At 41.3% G+C, this 20,810-nt stretch overlaps 1 protein-coding gene and 1 long non-coding RNA gene across 4 annotated transcripts in view; both read left to right on the forward strand.

The window, feature by feature from the left end:
• Positions 1-20,810, forward strand: part of LOC148652745 (uncharacterized) — a 95,390-nt gene that overhangs the window by 48,153 nt on the left and 26,427 nt on the right. The window lies entirely within an intron of this gene.
• The window catches only part of slc38a10 (solute carrier family 38 member 10), a 35,061-nt gene that overhangs the window by 814 nt on the left and 13,437 nt on the right, over positions 1-20,810 (forward strand). For 2 of the 3 annotated variants that reach the window (XM_088599857.1, XM_088599859.1), the window contains exons 2-11: positions 376-493; positions 937-982; positions 1,132-1,225; positions 2,619-2,762; positions 6,726-6,850; positions 10,712-10,814; positions 13,730-13,912; positions 14,195-14,306; positions 15,363-15,469; positions 19,887-20,046. In XM_088599857.1, coding sequence (XP_088455983.1) covers positions 376-493; positions 937-982; positions 1,132-1,225; positions 2,619-2,762; positions 6,726-6,850; positions 10,712-10,814; positions 13,730-13,912; positions 14,195-14,306; positions 15,363-15,469; positions 19,887-20,046 — 1,192 coding nt within the window. Of the gene's footprint in view, positions 1-375; positions 494-936; positions 983-1,131; positions 1,226-2,618; positions 2,763-5,809; positions 5,935-6,725; positions 6,851-10,711; positions 10,815-13,729; positions 13,913-14,194; positions 14,307-15,362; positions 15,470-19,886; positions 20,047-20,810 lie in introns of all 3 variants that reach the window. The other variant, XM_088599858.1, reaches the window with a different exon arrangement.

Genomic DNA, 20,810 nt, shown 5'->3' on the forward strand with positions numbered 1-20,810 from the left:
GAAAGTTTGAAATCTCTCCATGTTCGCAGGTGTTATGCGTGTTCAGTGTTGGCTGAACTTTCACTGCCTTAGAAATGTTTTTTTTTTCAACAGAACATGAAATAGAAAGTCATTGTTTTGAAAGGACAGAAGTTAAAGGAAAACTTAAAGGACTTAACTTAAAGTATGCTTGCTCCGGGTTGTCCACAATGTGAGGGAATCTGGACTTTTAAAAAGTTTGTCTCTGTAACTGGTTGTATTATGTATGGCCCTGCCTTAAAGGAAATTAGTCATCCCTGTGAAATGGAGAGGACAGAAATGTCAGCTTTGAGCATTGGGTGAGATTCTGTGGGGGGGCATTGCTGATCCTCTCTGTTTCTGTTGGTCTTGCTGCAGTGTGGGATTATTTTAGGAACCTTGCTCCTGTTCTTCTGCTCCTGGATGACCCACCAGTCCTGCATGTTCCTGGTTCACTCTGCCAGCAGCACCAAGCGCCGGACCTACGCCGGGCTGGGTAAGGGCCAACAGGCTCGCCTGTCACTGCCCCCACTCTTCACTGTCTCGTTCTCGGACACACGCGGGTCTGTGTAATGTAAATCTAGAACGGGTTGACTCGGAAACAAGCTCACCCAGCTCAACGAATGACCACCTACCAGTCAGCTTTACCAGTTGATTTGGTTCATTCTTTCTAATAAATATCGAGTGGTTAAATGGTTCTGTAAATAACCGATTACAAAAGATAAAATAGAAAAGAAGCCTGATGGCTCTTGGGGAAAATAAAAACATTTTTTTAACTCAGCTGCACCCCCTGAAACAGCTTTTCCTCTGCTGATACTTCATATTTGGCTTCCAAGATCACACCATTTTTACATGCAATGAGATAGGCAGCATAATAGAAGTCCGAATTGTTAAAGTTGTGCATAATCTTTACCATATTTCAATTTCATATTTTTGCAGCTTTCCATGCATATGGAAAAGCAGGAAAAGCCTTAGTGGAAACAAGGTGAGGAGTTTCCTTCGCATCAGTGGTCCTTTCACATTGTGTTTGAAACTAGAACTCCTGTAGGTTTTAATTAGTCAAGGTTAATGTTATTAAGTTAAACTAACCTAACTATTGTATGGAAAACTAATTGTTTTGTCTTTGTCGAGCAGTATGATTGGACTCATGTTGGGGACCTGCATAGCCTTCTATGTTGTCATTGCTGATTTGGGGTCCAATTTCTTTGCCCAGTTGCTGGGTCTCCAGGTGGGTGCTGTTTTATAGGAGTGCACAGCTAGTCTATTTTCGTAAATGTCTGAAATCAAGGGTTAGAACTTTCTTTGTAAATTGAAAGTAATAGTCATTTTTTATTGCTTCCAGGAATAATTCAGTTAGCTTTCATCCTGTCTCCCTGTGTTCAGTGTACATATCTGACTGGGCCAGATTGCTCCAGTAAGGTTCTGACCTTCTGGTTCTCCTATCTGTGTCATTAGTAAACCTTTAAGGATCTGCTTGGGTATTGTTGAATTGGTACACACCAAGAAAACACAAATGTGCACATTGATTTTAATTGTCTTCTAATCTGTGGAGTCCATTGATTTTAAGAACATGTCCTTTTCCTGACTGCTTTATGATGGTGCCACCTTGAAAAATGTTGAGACACAACTGTTGTTAAAGTGCATTTTCTTACAAAGCTTGGCTGAACTTGCTTTACCTGTGTTATTACTCTTAAAACAATCACACCCACTTCAGACTGACTGGAATATAGGTGGCAGAACCAGTAGGTTATGAAATGAATGTATTGACTGGGTCATGCAACCATGAATGTTTGAGAAGCACTGAGGTGGATTTGATAATGTCAAACCGTGTTTGAATTTTAAAATAAAGAGGAGAGCTGCATGACGTCTTTCTCATGTTTTGTTTATGCACATTAAAGCCTTTGATGAAAAGTTATCAATGCCAGCCGGCAACTACTTTGTGCCTCAACATGCTCTTTTTTTACTTTGGGCCTTTGTTTTGGTTTAATTCAGTTGCATTTTGGACAGCATATAAACAAGTTATATGTATTATTAGGATTATACCTTTAAAGCTTGACTGAGCAGCATGATGAGTAATAATTTGCATTTAATTAACTAATGCTTCATGACAATTTTCCTGTCAGTGCCCAGCGTGTGATCACATTAGACTTCACTGAAAAGGGACCAGAGTTACAGCCCTTTTTAATCCCTCTGCAATTTCTGTTGCTAGATGAGACTAATGTTTAGTGTGGGGGAGGGATTGTATATCTGTTTTATTGATGCACAGGTCTATACCATTAACTCTAAAGCAAGCAAAAGTCATTCCCTTAAACTTGCATGCCACCTGCTAGCATGTCTCTGAAGTAAATGTCAGTCTGTTGCAAAGAGGTCTACTAAGGTCTCTGAATGTCAACTATCTAACCTGCCCTGTGTGTGTCCTGTGGCATAAGGAGAAGACTGTGGGTTGTTGTGGTGTCTATAGCTGACTGGGGTGTAGGGGGTTGGGTGTGGTGTCTGTAGCTGACTGGGGTGTAGGGGGTTGGGGCTGTGCAGGGTTGGGTCTATAGGTGATGGTGCTGCAAGATGGAGTGGTTGATGGGGTTTAATGGTGCCAATTACGAATCAATTGCTGTGTGTTTCAGGTGACAGGGAGTTTCCGTGTGTTTCTGCTAATCGTCGTCTCCATCTTCATCGTGCTGCCACTGAGCCTTCAGAGGAACATGATGTCCTCCATTCAGTCCTTTTCTGCCATGGCTCTCATATTCTATACCCTTTTCATGTTTGTGGTGAGTATTGCTTTCCTGAAATACACAGCTGGTTCCCAGGCTTTACAGCTCTAGAGTAAAATCGCACTAGTCCACTTATATCCCCCAGACAGCTTTTAGTCTTTAAAGGGGAACTGAAATGTTATTAAACTTATCAATAAGCATAAGACATCACTGGTGGCCACCAGGACTTTTCCTAGAATAGAATTGCAATGTCATATATTGGGCATGTAAAGTTGTGTACAAAAGCTAATCTACCTCAGTACTGCATTGTTCTGTAAACATAATTACCGATTACAATATTGATCTTCTATAACCAACAAGGTTTAATTATTAATAATAGCAGTATTAATAATTTCTTGGATTTGTGTAGCACTTTTATCCCAAAGGATCTTAAATTGTTTTACGTATGGGGTTGGACCCACATCCACCACTGAAGTGACGCACCCTCCTTGATGATGTATTGCAACCATTTTGTGCCTCTAGTCCCACAACACAGCAGTTCAGGTGGAGGAGCGTGAAATTCTTTACCATTTGATCTAAGGGTAAAGTTTAGAAAGCCTAGACTGCAAGCCCAAAGTGCAATTTGGTCAGGACAGAAGGGTTAATGCCCTTATCCCATGGCACTGCACCAGGTAGCTAAATAAGTTGGTTGACTTGGTTTAACTGTAGGATGGTATGTCCTACAGCACAGTGCCCTGTCACTATACTGAATCATTGGTTTGGAAATTCTGACCCAGAGGGATGGGCGACATCTACTGGTGCTCCAGCTGGTTTGATGTCAACCCCACCCCCGTACAGTACCGACCAGGCCCAGCCTTTCTTAACATCTGCTGCCTGACAAGTCGGTAATGCTGCTGTCAATAACAGTAACAGTCATAGCTTTAAGACCAGAAAATGGCAGCAAAATGAATTTTAGCTTACAACAATTGAAAAAGTTTCTCGAAGCTTGTTGTCATACACATTTTCTGCTCGGAACATTCAATCCTTGTGGTCACAAAAGAAGTGCTTGATATGTGCACATGGACAAAATAGAAAAGCCTAAGGAAAAAAAGACATAAAAATAACACTCAGGCATACAGTCTGTATAGGGAAGAAAAATAGGGAGAAAATTACTGTATATATATATATTTGTTGCATTACAGTCTTCCACATAATGAAAATGATCCGACTTAGTTCATCTGTCTTGTTCATAACTGAGTTGGCAAGCATGTGGGAGAACGATCTCCCACCCACTGACATCATGGGACTTATGGAAGGGTCAGTGGTGGTGCACGTGAGCATTAAGAAAGAATTGGTAAAGATACCAAACTGCTTTGGAAAGTAATTTATGGACCGAATTTGAATGCCATATCCACCTGGAAAAATGTTTCAGTTCCCCTTCAAGAGGCTGCTTGTTTAAGCTTTGATTAAATTTAGATGCCTACGCTCTTTGGAAAGTAGTTTTAAGCTCATTTAAAAAAGGCTTATGCCTTAAATTGGATAAAGAAAGCCCATCATTTTAAAAGTTATCAGCTGAATCCTGTTCTCAGGAGTGATACAAAATTGATCGTTTTAAAAAATTCAGAATTTCCCCTTAACAGTAGGCAGCATTCATCGTCATTCAGTCTTTCTCACGGACTGAATTTTCTTCATGTGAGAGAATGAGAAAATGTGCTCTTAGGCATCACCATCTAAATTGAAAGTACATGAATAGGAACTAAAGGTTAATGTGAAACCACTTTTGAGAATTTACTACTGGTTCTAGATCAGATGTTAATGAGTCTGAATGGGAGAGAAAAAGCAACTCTCTTCGCTAAGTAGCTCAAGCCCATAGTGGATTAAAATGCAGGTCACAGTCCCCACACATTTCCTCTGGACTGGTTCATCCTGGCAGAGTGACAGTGACAGGGACACAGACTGACATTGGAGCAGTAAGCTAGTACAGGTGGCATTGGAGGCCTCTGTCTGTGCATGTTCCCTGGAGGGGAGAGTACAGCTTTCCATTTGCCACAGATTGATGTCTGAGACCTTGACAGTTCAGGCCAAGCAAGGAGGGTATTTGCTCATGTGTCTCCTCCGCAGTCCTGAAGTGTGTGTGAGAGCATCTCACTAAAAAACTAATACTGCTAAATTGCAGTATGCAATCCATAAATGTTATAGAACAAATACATAAGATTTATAGAGATATAGAATTTGCTTTCTTGTGTGCAAAGCCTATGATTAGTTTGCTGCTTGCATTTTGTACCAGCCATGTTTTTTGGCCCCACTCTGCTTAGAAATGTGAACTGCTCTAGTTTATTAATCGCACTGTATTAGTTTATAGTTTGCGGTCACTGGGGCGCAGTGCGTAACAATTGAAGACATTACCGGTCGCAAACTGGAGTAAAGTGGAACATTGCCTGGGCAGCACCATTGCCTGTGTCGAGGTGTCTTTGATCAGCTGTTCCAATTCTGCTGATGACGGAAAGTATCAGTGAGTTGGGTCCCAAGCTTAACTTTACCCTTAGGCACGCTGGCAAGCAGAAGTGGACTTCTGCTACTATGAACATTCATGGGCTCCTGGGCGTGCAGACTTCACTACCAGAGATAATGGCAATTCTGCTGCTCTCATAGCTGTCCAGAGTAAAATCCTAAAATAGCCATGAGCAGCATTCATACGTAGTTTATGGACATTGAATGGGAAAATTTCAGTTTCAATTCTCTTAGCAAGGATTGGAAAGCTGTTTTTCAGATGGTGGCAGAAAAGCCGAACAACCTGATGCTAAATAGAAGAGAGAGAGGAACAACCAGACCCAGTCTTTCAGACCTTCAAACTGAAATCTGCTCCCGATACCAATTGCCACACATTTAATGCTGTGTCACTCTGTTTAAAGTTAGTGAGCAAACAAAACACAGAGTTGAGCAAACGAAAAGCCACCTAAACAAAGCCTAGAAATAAGGAAATGTCGCCTGTTAACAAAATGGTGGCGACAAGGTGTGGCTAAATCGCTTGTCAGCTGGGCCACGTCACACCTGCGGATCTGACTTCGCCACTAACGCTGTCCATGATGTGTTTCCCCTTTGCTCCCTTCTTACGCTGCTTCTAGATAGTGTTGTCTTCACTGCGTTACGGGATTATCAGTGGGTCATGGGTGGAGAAAGTGCACCTGTGGCGTGTCTCAGGGGTCGTTCAATGCCTGCCAATTATTGCGACTACCTTCTGCTGCCATCCGTAAGTAAATTGCGAACCAAAAAAAAAATCACATCCTGTTGATTAATCTTCATGGGGGGTGGCTCAGAACATGGCATGGCATTCTCTCTCCTCCGCCCCCCTGCCCCCTACCATTCACCTTCCACCCCATGTTCCTGGAGACTGTACCTGATTTCTGGGCATGTGGAGCTGGGGGGGGGAGAGTGGGGTTGTGTGTTTTGGGGAGGTGGTACCTACAGCAAATGCCATGTTAATTGCAAAATTGGTGACCGGATTTTGATTTAAAAAAATGTTTTTTAAATGATCTGACTTTCTCAAAAAAACCAAAAACAATCTCTAATCTAAATTGCATTGCTTCCTGTTTTCTCAAACTTTCTTTAGCCCTCTGAAGGTGTTGCACTCTGACACTTGTATTTCACTGCCACTTTCAGGCTTCACGCGGAGTGTTGATATGTAGGGGGTCCAAACTGATTTCTTAAGAATCAACAAAAAACATTTTCTGATAAAAATTTCTGTCATAAAATGATCAGTAGATGGAGAAAAATGTGCCCAGTCAGCTAAGAGGTCCTTTTCTCTAGAGTGAACTATCGTTGCATTGAGAAGAAATTAATTTCAGTGCAACATGCCTTTTAAATTTAAAAAGGGTGAAAACCATTGGTGCGTTAAAGTCATGGGTGGGCACACCAGTTTTATTTTAGCATGGCATTTCCTGGTCTTTCCTTTCTCCTCTGCCCCCGACTCCTTGGCGAGAGAGGCGCCTGGTTGATTGATCTGGACGACCTGTAATCTTCCTTGCTCTCCCTCAAACGCAGATGGTGCTGTCCTCCTTCAAACATGGCCTCTTCAGTGGGCAATGGCTGAAGCTGGTCAGTTACGTGCGCTGGGACGGCGTCTTTCGCTGCATCCCTATCTGTGGCATGGCTTTCGCCTGTCAGTCGTAAGTACTCCCCTCGTCTCTCCTTCCTCTGTGGACTTGGGATGGGGAAGCTAGCTGTACTCCACCATGGAAAAGCCGGGTCTTCACCCCTTTTAATCCCTCTGCTTTCCGGGCACGTTTTTCAGTGCCGGCTGCTCCAACCAGTGCGCTCGAATGCCACTCCTGACTCAATTGTTGTGATCAGGATGTAAAGACTTATCAGGAGAAGGAGTCTTATAGTTGTTCTGGGGGCTGAAAGTTTTATTTGTGGTGAAAGAAAACAAACAGTGACCAGTGGCTTTGAAGCACAATCTTCCTGCAAGGTTCTGCACTCTGGTTCCTTCAGTTTCCATGAATGTGTAGTACTTTTTGGATTGGAAGCAAAAAGTTATTTGCAACCACTTCTGGTGTGTATGTTATACCTCTAACTGGTATATAATGTTTTTTTTTCCTTCCTAATCTGACCGCGAAATCTCCCTCTGTCATCCATGTGCTTTTTGTTTTTTGGCTCACTTTGAAAAGCTGAGTTACACAGTTTTTCGTCAAGCCAGAAATCGCGTCCAAATCTGACTAAGCCAGAACTGTCATATGCCACGATTTTCTTAATCCCCTGTCTCTTTGTAGGCCTTCCAGGTCTATTAGTCTTTTCCTATCTAGAGATGGAGACTAGTAACATTGACTAAAATAGTTTATTTTTTCCAGTTTACATTAGTAACAGTTTGTGTTTTTAAAGGAATGGCGTGTTTCACATGAGTAGTTCTTAGCTGAGGGAGGAACACTGGTCTCCCTAAGGGACTGATGCCAAGGGAATAAGTAGCTTTTAGTGAAGTCTGTCAGTACGTGGACTGAAGGCTTTTTAACATCACCTTTTTTTTCTGTCCCTTCCCATACCTTTTTCATGCTGTACATTCAGTGGGGATGCTACCTTTGTCAAGATGGATAAAAGGATTGACCTGCTGGTTTTAAAGGAAATGATCGCTTGTGTCCTTTCATCCATGGTTTTGCTGTGGGATGCCAATCACTCAAATGGGTGAATTAAAAATGAATGCATGAAAACATATCAAGGGAGCATGTGCATGAATACATCTAGCCAGTAGAATCTCATGTGCATGTGCATCAAGGAACCCATCCAAAGGTACCTGTTCATAGTCTTCAAAAAAGAAAATGGCTTTGGAATAATAAACCCTCTTGCTTGTAATTCTGTGAAGAGGGTTGAGCTAGTACTGAAGAGCTGCATGCCAATGGTGTCTGAAATAAGGAAAGCAGATCTTAGGACGTTCTAGGGCAGGGGTGTCTTAATTCTTTCTAAAGGGCCACATGTTAGGTGCCTTGCAGGGTTTTCAGTAAAAGGGCGCAATACGGAAGTTATCTAAAGTCACGTCGGAACTGACTTGGAATGTAAAGTGGATGATCTTAAAGTCGTTGAGGATTGGAGCTGGCTGAATCTCTTCCAGGGGAAGGCAGCGGGTGAAGGCGAGCTGGGGATTAAGGGATTGGAAGGGTGGAGATCACAGCGTGGCACTGGCTCTGCATGCCAATGGGAAGGGGCCAGTGGGACCAGTTTCATTACAGTTTGGGGAAAAAACTAATCTTTTCTGGAGACCTGCAGCAGTGATCCCTTTTGGTCCTGGAGGAGAGATTTTCGCTAAAAATCTAGAGAGCCATGGTGTCTTTTTTTCATTTGAATGCCTCATGATTTATTTGAATCAACTGACTGAACTGCCTTCGATTACCACTGTTCAGGGTTTGTGTCCCAGAATCTATTGGTTATCATTCCAGCAGGACTCTTGTTTCTTTGATTGAACCGATATTATGATTGATTACGCCTTCTTAATTGCTTTCTGATCCTCTACATTTTAATTTTTGAGTTTTTGCATACCTCATCAGCCTGCAGGGGTGTGGTTCTGCGGGACTCGGGATCGCTGATCTAGGGTTAGCTAGTTTCGGCCTGAGCTCAAGATCATTTAAATGAAACTGTGAAAATGATGAGATCTGATTAAACTTGTCTTCCAGTGGTTTTGTAATGAATTTAAAATACTAATTCAATTTTCTCGAAAATCCTTTAACACCCCTCTCTCACTTCTGTTGATTCTCTTACATATGGGGGGGATGGGGTGGTGCACAGCTCCAGTCCCTGAGGGCCAGAAGGCTTCTAGTTTTCCTTCCTCCTGAGCCCTTAATTACCTAATTGAACTCATTCTTTCCTTGATTGGACACATTTAAGCTTTCCTGGGTCTTGAGAAATTGGAGAGTTAAAGACCTATAAAACCTGCAGGACAACATCCCTTGAGGACCAGAGTTGGCCCCCACTGCCTCACAGCCAGTCCAGGGAGGAAAGTGTCTGCCATTTCTGACTGATCTTATTTTTGTCAGCATGCCTAGCCCTTAGTAGAAGCTTTTAAATGGGGAAAAAGGAATTCATGCTCTCGCATTCTCGAATTGCCTCATAAGATATCCATTATTCTGTGTCTGCATGTGTTTATTGTTAAATCTTATCTGCTGTCATCATCATCATCGGCGCCCTTGCTTGTGAAAAGTTGTCTTGGAGAGATGTCTTCCATTAATACAATAAAGGAGAAGAGACATTATGCAATATGATTTATGCTGATTGAGTCTAAATCCTGAACAGAAGCCATCAGAGAAGGTGGCACACTGGCACAGACTGTTAAACCTGGGTTTTGCAGTGCCCTTTAAGGGACTGTCCCAGCTCTTTGGCCTGCACAGTGCAGATGACTTTTGCAAACTCATATTAGAATTGGGTTACCTAGTCCAGGAATATGAAGAGAAAAACATTATCTTGTAGTGAGTAACGGCTTGCACCATAACTTAATGTTGTTTATTTTCCCATCTTGTCCCCAAGCAATCAAATAATCATTATGTAGGGCCTGATCCTAGCCGATTTTATTTAAAACTGTTTACACCATGGACAACTGGATACTGTTTCATAGAAACATTCTGAGATAAACAGCTGCCAGGTGGCATCTTGTGTATCTTAGTTGCATGCTTTTTTTCATGCAAACCTTAAATGTAAAATTTCAGACAAAATGTACATCCCTTGCTCTTCTGAGCTGTACTGGATCAAAACCCTTCCTGCCTACTAGTGCAGATTTCAGCAGTATCAAGTAGTGATGTCCTTTGCTGAACTGTGCTGCCTTAAACTGAACTGTTTGACTTGTTGGATGCGTTGGAGTCATAGCAAACAAAACCATAAGGGAAAACAAAGCTAAGAAACTAAGCTGGTCAATTAAGAAATTGTACTGGTTAAACACTGAGGCTCCAGACTGCTATAGAATTGATTGATATGGGAATCTGTGTTATTTGCTCAGTCTTTGCTTGCTGTTCTAGTGCTGAAAGAAGCAATGACCAAACATCTCCAAACAGAATTAACATTTAGAGACTGGAGAAAACAAGTATGACCCCTTTTTTCAAACCTAATACTGCCAAGAAACTTTATAAGGTTCTAAAACTTGACTCGCACTCTGCTTTAATATATTGCAGCTGTAAATTCCCCTTTTAATGTGCGTTGGCTAGCACTTTTATAGTGTGCTGTGATGACAGTGATTTTTGTCGCTTTTTGTTTCCAAAAGATAACTTGGACTGTGTTGCTGAAAGGCTTTATTCTCTCTGTTCATTAGGAGTTTTATTATTTCTTTCAAATCTTTGTTTCCTGTCATTTCATTTCTTTTTTGGATCATACATTTAACCTGATGCTGTTTGATGCAGCCTTCAATGTCTGTCTGTTTGGATGGTTTTATTTGTACGCCCAGTAGCTGGTTCGGGCTGCTCTTTTCTTGAGATTCAACTTTTTGATGTTCTAACGAACCCATGTCATGGCTTGTTTAACACCTTGCTGAGACTGCAGTTCTCATCCTTGCTTTCCAGGCAAGTCCTGCCCACCTACGACAGCCTGGATGAGCCCTCTGTGAAAAGAATGAGCACCATATTCACATCTTCTCTCAATGTGGTCACTACTTTCTACATCACGGTGAGTGTGTAAAGACATTCCTTACATCTGTGGCTTATCGAAACCACAGATTTGGTGATTTCCGTTGAGTTTCAAGCATGGTATAAGCAGAAGTTCAAAGTACTAAGCACCACTAAATGCATGTGTATCCTGATACACGCTGCATGAAATAAACGTCTTTGGTATGCATGACAGAATGGAAGTCTTCGAGGATGTACATGCCATGCCATACCTTAAAGAAATGGTTTGTATGGCTTGCTGGAAAGATGGCATGTTGGGATTTTATTCATGCCGTGCCTCTTTGTGCTTATATGATTCAATCCTGGAGCTTGACGTTGACGTTTTTTTCCCTGATTTTGGTTCATTGACATTCTCTGCTCAGGGGGTTGGGGACACTGCTGTTCAGAATTATTAGTCTAGTTGGCGCTCATGGAGCCTATCAGGGATTTGACTTATAATAATAAGCTTTAACATCTAGGCCACAGAGCCTCCCCATCAAACGCTAGGATGGTTAATTATAGGCTACAGGGACAATCATTTAAACTGCCTTCTGGGTTTAAAAAAAATCAATTAGCCTTGTAGTTTCTAATGAACTTCTAATGTCTCTAGTCAGATCTAAAAATATGCTTACATGCATACACACAGAAAAATATACTTTTTGTTAAAATATACAGGAGAACTGTGGTCTCTTGTGTGTCTTTATATGGGTCATTTCTGTAATGAGATCATCCAAGGGTTTTTGCTGTTTAGGACAGACATTTCTGGAGCTGTCCGCAATTCCATAACACACATTGAATTTATCGTGTAGTGTATGATCCATACACCACGTTAAGTATATTTACTGAAGAACCGTGCATCAGGGCTGTGAGAACATAAGAGTTTTACTCTTTATTCAATCTACCTGAATAGCAGCCTTGGAAATCACATGGTTGTCATTCACTTCAGTCACAATAGGTATTCTGCATAGTTGGATATGTATTCACGGCATTTCCATCTGAAGGTTATTTCCTTGTGAAATTTCCTTTTTTCCTCACAGATTATTTTTTTTCCATTGCTGAAGTACACGTGATTGATTAAATCTAATTGTGAAAATTAAATCCTGTTCTTCATCATGGTCATTCCATTAGTCACATGGTCACTCATGGAATTTGTCAACCCACTTGGAGGTCCATATTCTTACTTATGGACAAGACAGTGGTTTAGTGGACTATCTTGATACCTATAGTTACATGTGATCATCTCTTTGCTCACTACTGTGTATGTGGTAAGCACCAGGAAGGCATCAGTATGGCGTCATATGAGGCATCTGAGATATGTGCAGTCTCAAGTTCTGGGGTTTAAGCCCCAGCTGTTCTTCGAAATTTAGTTGGTTGCTGTTAATAAAAATCAGATTTCTGTAAAGAGCATTGTATTTAAGCTCAGCTTTGATGAGTGCTCATATGTTTTATCACCTCTCCCACGGCTACAGCGTTTCCTCTTTTGTATGCGGCTATCCTTTCTTCCTTTATTAGCACTGTTGTAGGAGCTGGAGAACGAAGAGCTTTGTTGAACACTCAAGGTCTTCTACCTTGTGATGATCTCGGCACATTTTCCACAAAACATCAAGGATAGCTCTGCTTTTCTCTTGTTTTGCCTTTACAGCACGAGCCAAGATATGAGGGATGACGAATGAATCCTCTCTAAAAAGTTCAGAGCACTGTATCTGGTGGAACTGTGTTAGCAGGGTTTTTTTTGTTTTAATTGCTGGTTAAGGGTAATGCAGTCGAGCAAAAGACGGTTTTGACGAAGAAAAGGATGAACAGAATTGTAATGCATTTTTGACTTTGGGTTAGAGGTTTTCTTTTCATGGGAGTTCGCACCAGTTCTGTCTGAAGCTTGCCATTACTATTCTTTTTGATAGTGGATTTGCATTTTGGTGTACCTACATCATGTTAATTGGGTGTTCTTGGCTTTAAGGACAGCTGAAAATGTTTTTGTTATATATTTAAATAACATAATATCTTTGTGTATGTATTGCAGGATCTGCAGGGAGCTAAACAAAAGATTTTGTGAACACTATTCTTTTTCTTGTGACTGCAGATAGGGTGTATAATTGAGAAATGATCAAAATAAAAGCTAAGAATATGAGTCTCAGGCTGTTTAAAATCAAGCAGCATTAGGAACATGTAAATTGGAGATATCAATGGAACATATCAGGGATGATATGACTTTCAGTTCAGTCTTCATTTTGACAAGTTAGGTAGAATGTGAGTAACTTGTTGACATCTGATAGAGACAAACTTATAATGCTGTCATTATTGCCATTTGGCTACGAGCAATTTCATATGACAGCAGCATTCTGAAAAGATCACAGTGTGCCTAGCACTGTTCCAGTTTCTTTTACAACTCCTTTTAAAAATGCTACTGCAGGTAGCAAAGATGATGCACTGTGCCAAACCTCAGAACCAAAATGCCTGATTTTCTTTGATTCTTTTGCATTTTTTCTCCCTTAGTATTATTGGATAGGAGTGTGTCCTTTAATTCAGAGCTTTAATGCTATCATACTGCTATCAGCTTCATTGAAATGAATGATGTTGGGTGACTTGGCTCTGTCAGCTCCCTAGAAATGTGGAGATGAAAGGATAACAGCTAGGTTGTGTACAGCATGATGATTTAAATTGGTCCCCTATTTCTGTTATCTTACTAAAGCATAATGCTTCTGTTAATCCTGTATTGCAAACCGGAGAGCAGACAGGAACACTCTCTGTTTTCGCTTTTCTGCCAGAGGGGTAACATGAGGGCTAGGTTGTTTTAGAATGTTTCACAGTCTGAAGTGAAAGTACTGCATGTTGATTGTTGCTGTGTGTTTAATGTTGAAAGCATCCTGTTCTGTGATGATTTACAGCCTTGAGAGCAATAGAAGATCTGTAAGCATGCAATGCTGGTATATTCCTCAGGTTGGTTTCTTCGGCTATGTGAGCTTCACGGAAGACATTGAAGGAAATGTGCTGATGAACTTCCCCTCCAACCTGGTGACAGAGATGATCCGTGTGGGCTTCATGATGTCGGTGGCGGTAGGCTTTCCTATGATGATTCTGCCCTGCCGACAGGCCATCAACACCATGCTCTTTGAGCAGCAGGTAAGAGGAGTGGGCAACACGTCATGCGTACAGTGACAAAACCTGAGCTTTCAATTCAGTGTGTGATACTAAATATAGTTAAGCGTAGCTTCTTGGATTTGTCTTCTGTGACTGAATCTTTGTTTTTAAGAGAAGATTCCTAGTCGGAGAACAGTTTTTCCGGGACTTTAGTCACACATCGCGAGGTTTCGTCCCCTTTCCTGCCCAGAGAGCTCATCTGACAGAGCGAGGTTAGAAATGTAATGGCGAACCACACTCACCAGGGCTTCTCCCATTTCTCAGCAGAAAGATGGCACCTTTGCAGCAGGGGGGTACATGCCACCTCTCCGGTTTAAAGGCATCACGCTTTGCATCGTCTTCGGTACCATGCTGGGTGGGATCCTCATCCCCAACGGTGAGTCTTAAATATCGCAGTTATTGCAAATGTTTTTCAAAGGGCAACATTTTTTTCCTGGTTGTAGGAAGGTAAAAATGGAAACCCATGTGCTGTGCCCTAAAGCTGTTGCATTGCTTTTTATGAAATTAATCAAAATGGCAGGAATCCGTTTTCAGGCTTTATAATTGTTTTTCTAGGATACACCCAAGTCTTTCAACTTGCAGCCCCTAATTAGTGCTATCTCCACTGGCTCTGCATACAGGGGCCGCTCTTTTGGATCCTGTCATACACGTGCTCACTGCTCCTTTCAGTCTCTTTTGATGCTGCCTGCTTAGATCTTTTAGCAAATATATTTGGCCTATTTGAACTTTTTTGTTCCCAGAGGCTTTAATGCTGCTTTATGGCGTTACCCTTTGGGAAGATACAGTTGTAATGGATGCTGTATTCAAGAAATAATGTTCTCGCTATTGGAAAGTGATTTCCAGTTCCATTTGTTCATTTGCATTACAGTGAGCATCTTAGTTTTTAAATCCAAGTATGTTGGTGTGTTGAATTCACATCACACAAAGTAACATGTTGCATATACTGTACAAGTTGAAAGCATGCAGATGTTCTCCTTCACGTTATATTTGCTGTATTTGAGTTGAGTGTGCTTTTAAAGTAATTTTGTTTGGTCTTGTGCCTTTTAAAAACCAAGCAAGTCTTTATTGCTATGGAATACTCTGCCTGAGTGTGTTTGTGACCGTTAACTGCAAACCGCAATAAAGGTATGTGTTTCAGGCATCACTTTTTCATTCAGCATTGGGTTAAATTATTACTAACACAAGAGACGTCTGGGGCTTAATTAGGCTAATGGGGGGGAAAAGGATTAAGAGCAGCAGTTTATTTAATTAAGTGTATCTGTTCCTGGCAGCTATGTCCTGTGCCAGCGTTCATGTTCCACAGAAGTTCTGCTTCAGTCAGGCAATCCAGAGGATAAATTTAAATGATATCCCTTGTGATAAAAAGTAACGATTCAGCTGCTTACCCTGAATGAACTAAAGGAATTGCCTGGCTGTACATCTGCTTTTTCAGTTGAGACGATTCTGGGTCTAACTGGAGCCACCATGGGGAGTCTGATCTGTTTTGTCTGTCCTGCCCTCATCTACAAAAAGATCCAGAAGAACGGGCTGTCTGCTCAGGTATGGCACGCTTGGCATGAACCCTGCCACATGGACATGGGCCCTGATCCAGGTGTATATAGCGCCTTTGGCTACATATGTAAGCATCCTGAAGTGGAGAAAGGAGACTAAAATGTCTTCAGCATGCACCACTGCAAGGATCTTGGATATCCTTCGGGAGTCAGGAGTTACAATACATGTTACAAGCATCAACAATATATTTAAAGCCTCCAGCAGTGTTGTCTGCTTGTTGGAACAACTTTGATTGTAAAGAAACCAATCTTATTTAGAATTCCTTACATTGTATTGGAATCTTCACATAGGTGACCATAACAACCCAAAGTAAACTATGCATGAGATACTAATATAAGTGTTATAGAAGCTAATTCATTATATTTTCCAATCAAATATACTAAAATATCCAATGCCTTGTTGGCTTATCAAGTGTGCCTTGTCATAAACTTCCTCTGTTCTCCTGTACATGTCTATAAAGATTAGAAGTTACTTATTTTGCTATAAAATCCAGAGATATAATGATTGCTACCTTGAAGCACAGTAGGTAAAATTTCAGTCTAGCATTGATATTGAATTGTTTTTGCATAAAGAAGGAAAAACATTGAAAATAATAGAACAATGCAGAATGTCAAACTTTAGCACAGAAGTCTAAGTCAGCTAATGCTTTGACATTTTATTACAGCAGTTCTATATAAATTTGATTTGATTACAAAAAAAATCCAATAAACTAAGTCTTTTGAACAGTTATTTAATACATATGTCATGTAAAAGAAGAAATAAACCAACTACCCAATAGAGGTATTTGCTTTTAATTTTTACCCCAAAATGCATATTCTATACAGTAATATAGTCTTATGAGCTTTGTTAATGTTGGAGACCTGGTAGGGTCTTAATGTATAATACATTATTGAGAAAGTTCATTTACAATTCTGGGCATTTAGTAAGTGTTATTAGGTATAGACGTTGTCCAGCTGCTCTGAAGGATTCCTCTCTAGAGCGATCCCAGACAAATACAATGAATGAAGAGCTCAGTGCACAGGGTCTGAATTCTAAGAAATTCATCTTAGGAAGGCATGCGCCAGGAATCTCAGAGCTCTTAAAGACAAGTGCAAAAAGAACAGCACAGAGAATCACACTTTCCCTGAATAACAATTGAGATTTTATTTGGGATACTCTTGTATGCAATCATAGTTGGACCTCCTTTGATTGTGTGATAAAAGGAGGTATGATGTTCTTTTTCAAAATAGTTGATATTGATCAGTCCAGTGTTTTGGAGGGTGGTATTAATTGATTAACGGGGAGCCATTATTATAACTTGCTGCATGTGTACAGTATGTATTTTCTTGCAATACCATTTGACACTGCAGGCTGCTAAAAGCAGGCAAAAACCAGAGTATTATGCCACACTGCTATGATATTTCCGATATTATTATTATGATATTTGAATGTGAAAGCTACCAGTTGTCTCTCACCAGAAAAAATAACATTCAAGATTCTTTTTAAGGTTTGCTTAAAATAGTGAAGTAATAATGATAGACATGATGGAACTAATAATAAAAATGCCATGCCAGATGTAAAGCTTGGCTCTCAGATTTCCTCCGCCGGCTGTCTGTCTGGCTATCCCGCCTTGCGGGGAGAGAGCTTGCTCGAGTCCGGGAGGAGGCATCCTGTCAGTCAGCACCACAGCAGAAATAATGGAAAGAAGTTTGTTGTGAAAGGAAAGAGTGAGGGATATAATTACAGGAAAGGCCTTCGGTTCCCTGACACTGCTGTCTCTGGCAGCTTGCCTGCTCCTGCCTTGCCAAGGGCTTCCGTTATCTTGCTTGGGGGTCTCGGGTGCCGTGCCAGACTCCTTTCCTGTCCTTCTTCACCCAGAAAAGCTTCTTAAATTCATAATTTTTATTTATTTAAGTGCCTTCTGAAAGGGCTTCATTAGCGTTTATTATTACTTCTTGATAGGATCAGTGTCGGAAAGCGGATAGTTTTACTAGAACGGAGAGCACATGGTTTACAGCGTGCTGCAGTTCTGGCAGGGAGAGCCCATCCATAATGGCTGTTCAGCAGCAGCCAAAGGAAACTTTTAAAACGAGTGGCATTGCAGATATTGGTGTTTAGAACTGTAGTAGACTAAAAATTAACACGTAGATTTATTTAAGTTGTTGCTTTTGCAGCCAAAATTGTAGTAGTTACGTGGTGCAGTTAGTTCAGAACACAAAAAATAGTCTTAAAGCTAAAAACTACTTTGTTAGCGCTTGTAGAAATGACAAGAATATAATGAATTTGTGCTGTGACTTTATTTAGTTTATAGTAGAAAGTGTATGCATATAATCTGGTCAAATTTCCCCCTGGCCTTTAACAATCAAGGCCTCCTAATAATCCCCATCTATGGTTTGGTTTCTTTTCTCTGTTCTCCTCCCCACTGAGAGCTGGTGTGTGGTGAGTGTACTGGCGCACTATGGCTGGCATTGCATCATCCAGGTGATGGGGGATGGATGCACACTGGTGGTGGTGGAGGGGAGTCCCATTTGAGTGGAGTGTCCAGAAAAATGCTATACAAGTGTAGGGAATTATTATTATTAATCTGGTCAACTGTAGCAAAATGTAGCCTTGCACAACTGAAAGCTGTGCTTAAAGAAGCTTGTCTTTAAACTACACCGTAAATACATTTGGTAGCAGGGAACCAGAAGGTGGGGTAAAGGTTTGTGGTGTTTTGTAGTAGTAGACATGATAGCTCATGGGTTTATATTGTCTTTTATACATTGTTATTCTCTGTGCAGTTAATCTCTGCACTGACACATCAGAGCTCTAGACATCAGTCATATAAACAGAGAGTCTTTAATATGGCGTGTGTCTTAAATCAGAGCATTATATAGCTCATGCTGTGTCGGACAAAAATTGTCTGGTAGTGTCCCCCAGACAAAAACTGCTCATCATCCAGAGCTGTTCCATTACATGTCCAGTAACTTTTTTTGCCTTGAGATCAAAATTCTTACCAGCAATTTAGTGCTTGCAGCAATGATAGCTGCTTGAGCATGGACCTTTTTTTCTCTAGTGCTACATATAAAGCTGTATTAAGCAGGGTGATATACTTTGAGGCACGGTATTAAATTTGTTTTAAAATCTTTACCCGTCTTGTCTTCCAAGCAGAATTTGTGCAGCATTCAGTTTGTTTGCAGTCGGCTGTCCTGTAATTGTCAGACGCTTACTTTCAGACAATTCCAAACTGTTTTTTTTTAGATTTGCAGCAGATGGCGATTGCACACTGCATGGTACAGCAAACTCATGCTTGTCTCACTGTTTGTATACAACCTATTCAGCAACAAGCAACAATATCAATGAATGGCACTGGCTGCGACAACAGAAAAGGACATTAGCCAGTTATCTGTTTTTTCCCCTATGTATTGATACACATAATTAAAACAGAATATGGAGAAAATAAGGAAGAATGAAATAAGTGTTTGGCATTAGGTAGGGTGTGAGTTTTTTTTTTTTTTAAACTCCGCTTTGGAACGAGTGGTCATCGCTGTAAAACTTAACTGCTGCTATAGGGAAAGTCTCAGAAGCATTTAAATGAGATCACAGAAAAGGCCCAGGAAAACAAACCTGTCAAGCACCTTTCTCTCTTTGATGCTACCATGCATGCTGTCCTGTGGCCCTGCTGTGTAAAGGTGTCTCCGTCTCCCTGGCCTCTGTGCCTTGGGATATGCAAGGAGCCCTGTCTCGCAGTTGCCACAGGACAATGGGCAGCCAGCAGTGTTTACTCAGTGGGTCAGGTTTTAATTCTGGGGGCGGGCAGGAGGCTGGAATTGTTTTTCGTGAGTGGAGCAGATGTTAGTGTTGGCTAGAAAAGGACCGAGTTCCTGCCAACCGAGGGCCTGATCACACCAGACAGCTGTTCCCTCAGTCAGCACTGCCCAGAACACAGGGCCCCAGTGCCAGCATGGTGGCACCGAACCCTCACCTTCCTGGTCTCCAAGCAGGGCACTTATTTTTATTCCTTATTCTCTGCCCTTCTGTATGAATTGAAGAGCTGTCTACTAAGGTGGGGCTTAGGAGACACTTCTCATCTCACTGTTGTATTGTTTCAGATCTTTTTTCCAAGCGTTTCTTAATTTATTCTGTAACACTTAGCAAAGGCCAAACTATGGAGTTAAAACATGTTCTGTAACAAAGATTTGTAATAACATGGGCCCATTGTCCTAGAGGAGTTTTAACCATAGAAGGCATTGTGGTTTACACCTGTAATACTGTTTTTATTTAAAGATCTTGACCTGATGTTTGCCAAATGGCATTCTCTCATTAGTAACCTTTCTTATGTCCTTATGAATCCCTGAATCACAGCATTCCTAATCTTCAGTAAAGGGAGAGATAGTGTGTGTAATCTTGTGTTTTTCACCCATGTGTCTTGTATGTGTTTCTGTAGCTAGTGCTATTGGTTGGCCTGGGGATCCTGCTCATCAGCACCTTCACCACTCTTTCGATGTTCGGGAGCCAACCTGTGAAGGTGGAGTCCCCCGTTAACCTGGATGACCAACATGTACTTGACCAATTAGTGGAGAAACCAGAGCCAGCCAAGATCTCTGGTATGTATGGGCTCTCTTTTTGTTAGTTTTCATTTCAAAGTATGATGTGATACATTCCGCCAATGTCAAATAACCATATTGAATATCAACTCTCAACACCGTGTAATTGTAAGTAAGGATGAGTGAAGGTGGATGAGATCCTTCACTGTGTGGCTAGATCACTTAATCTGATGAACTGAGTCAGTATTATATATTCCAAGCAGATGTAGTTCATTGTAATTGTGGGGTAGTGAGGCAATTCTACTGTTTAGAAATTCCCTCCCCAGTTCATCCTACATTTTCAAAACTAGCCATGGGCAGGGAGAGCAGTATGTGTTTGGTCTGGACATTCGAGCAATTATTCTTGCTCCATCCTGAACCTCCGTCCATGACTGACATGATCCCATTTATCACTAGAGGACGCCCACTTCCACACCTGTTTCCTGTTTACGCCATCATGGTGAGAGGGCAGCTGTGCGGAAGTGTGTGTGTGTGTGAGAGGGCTGGGGGAGAGACAGGTCTGTAACCGTGGAGGTGAAGCTTTTCTTTCTCTCTTGCTTCTGAAAACCCGCTCATAACTGAACAGCACGATTATTTCCCCATGACGTGCGCAGCCTTGACAGCCAGACGTTATCTTGGGTTTGTGCGATGCCGACTATACCGTCTAGCATTTCGTTCTACTGCTATAATGAAATACAACTGAACGCTCAGCCCTCCTGCAGCAGCTGAGAAAAAAAAAGTTACCTTTCTGGAAAAACCCAAATTAAATTGTGTCTTTCAATTGG

The sequence above is a fragment of the Lepisosteus platostomus genome, chromosome 11 (genome assembly GCF_059453375.1).
Source record: "Lepisosteus platostomus isolate fLepPlt1 chromosome 11, fLepPlt1.hap1, whole genome shotgun sequence".
Taxonomy (NCBI): Eukaryota; Metazoa; Chordata; class Actinopteri; order Semionotiformes; family Lepisosteidae; genus Lepisosteus; species Lepisosteus platostomus.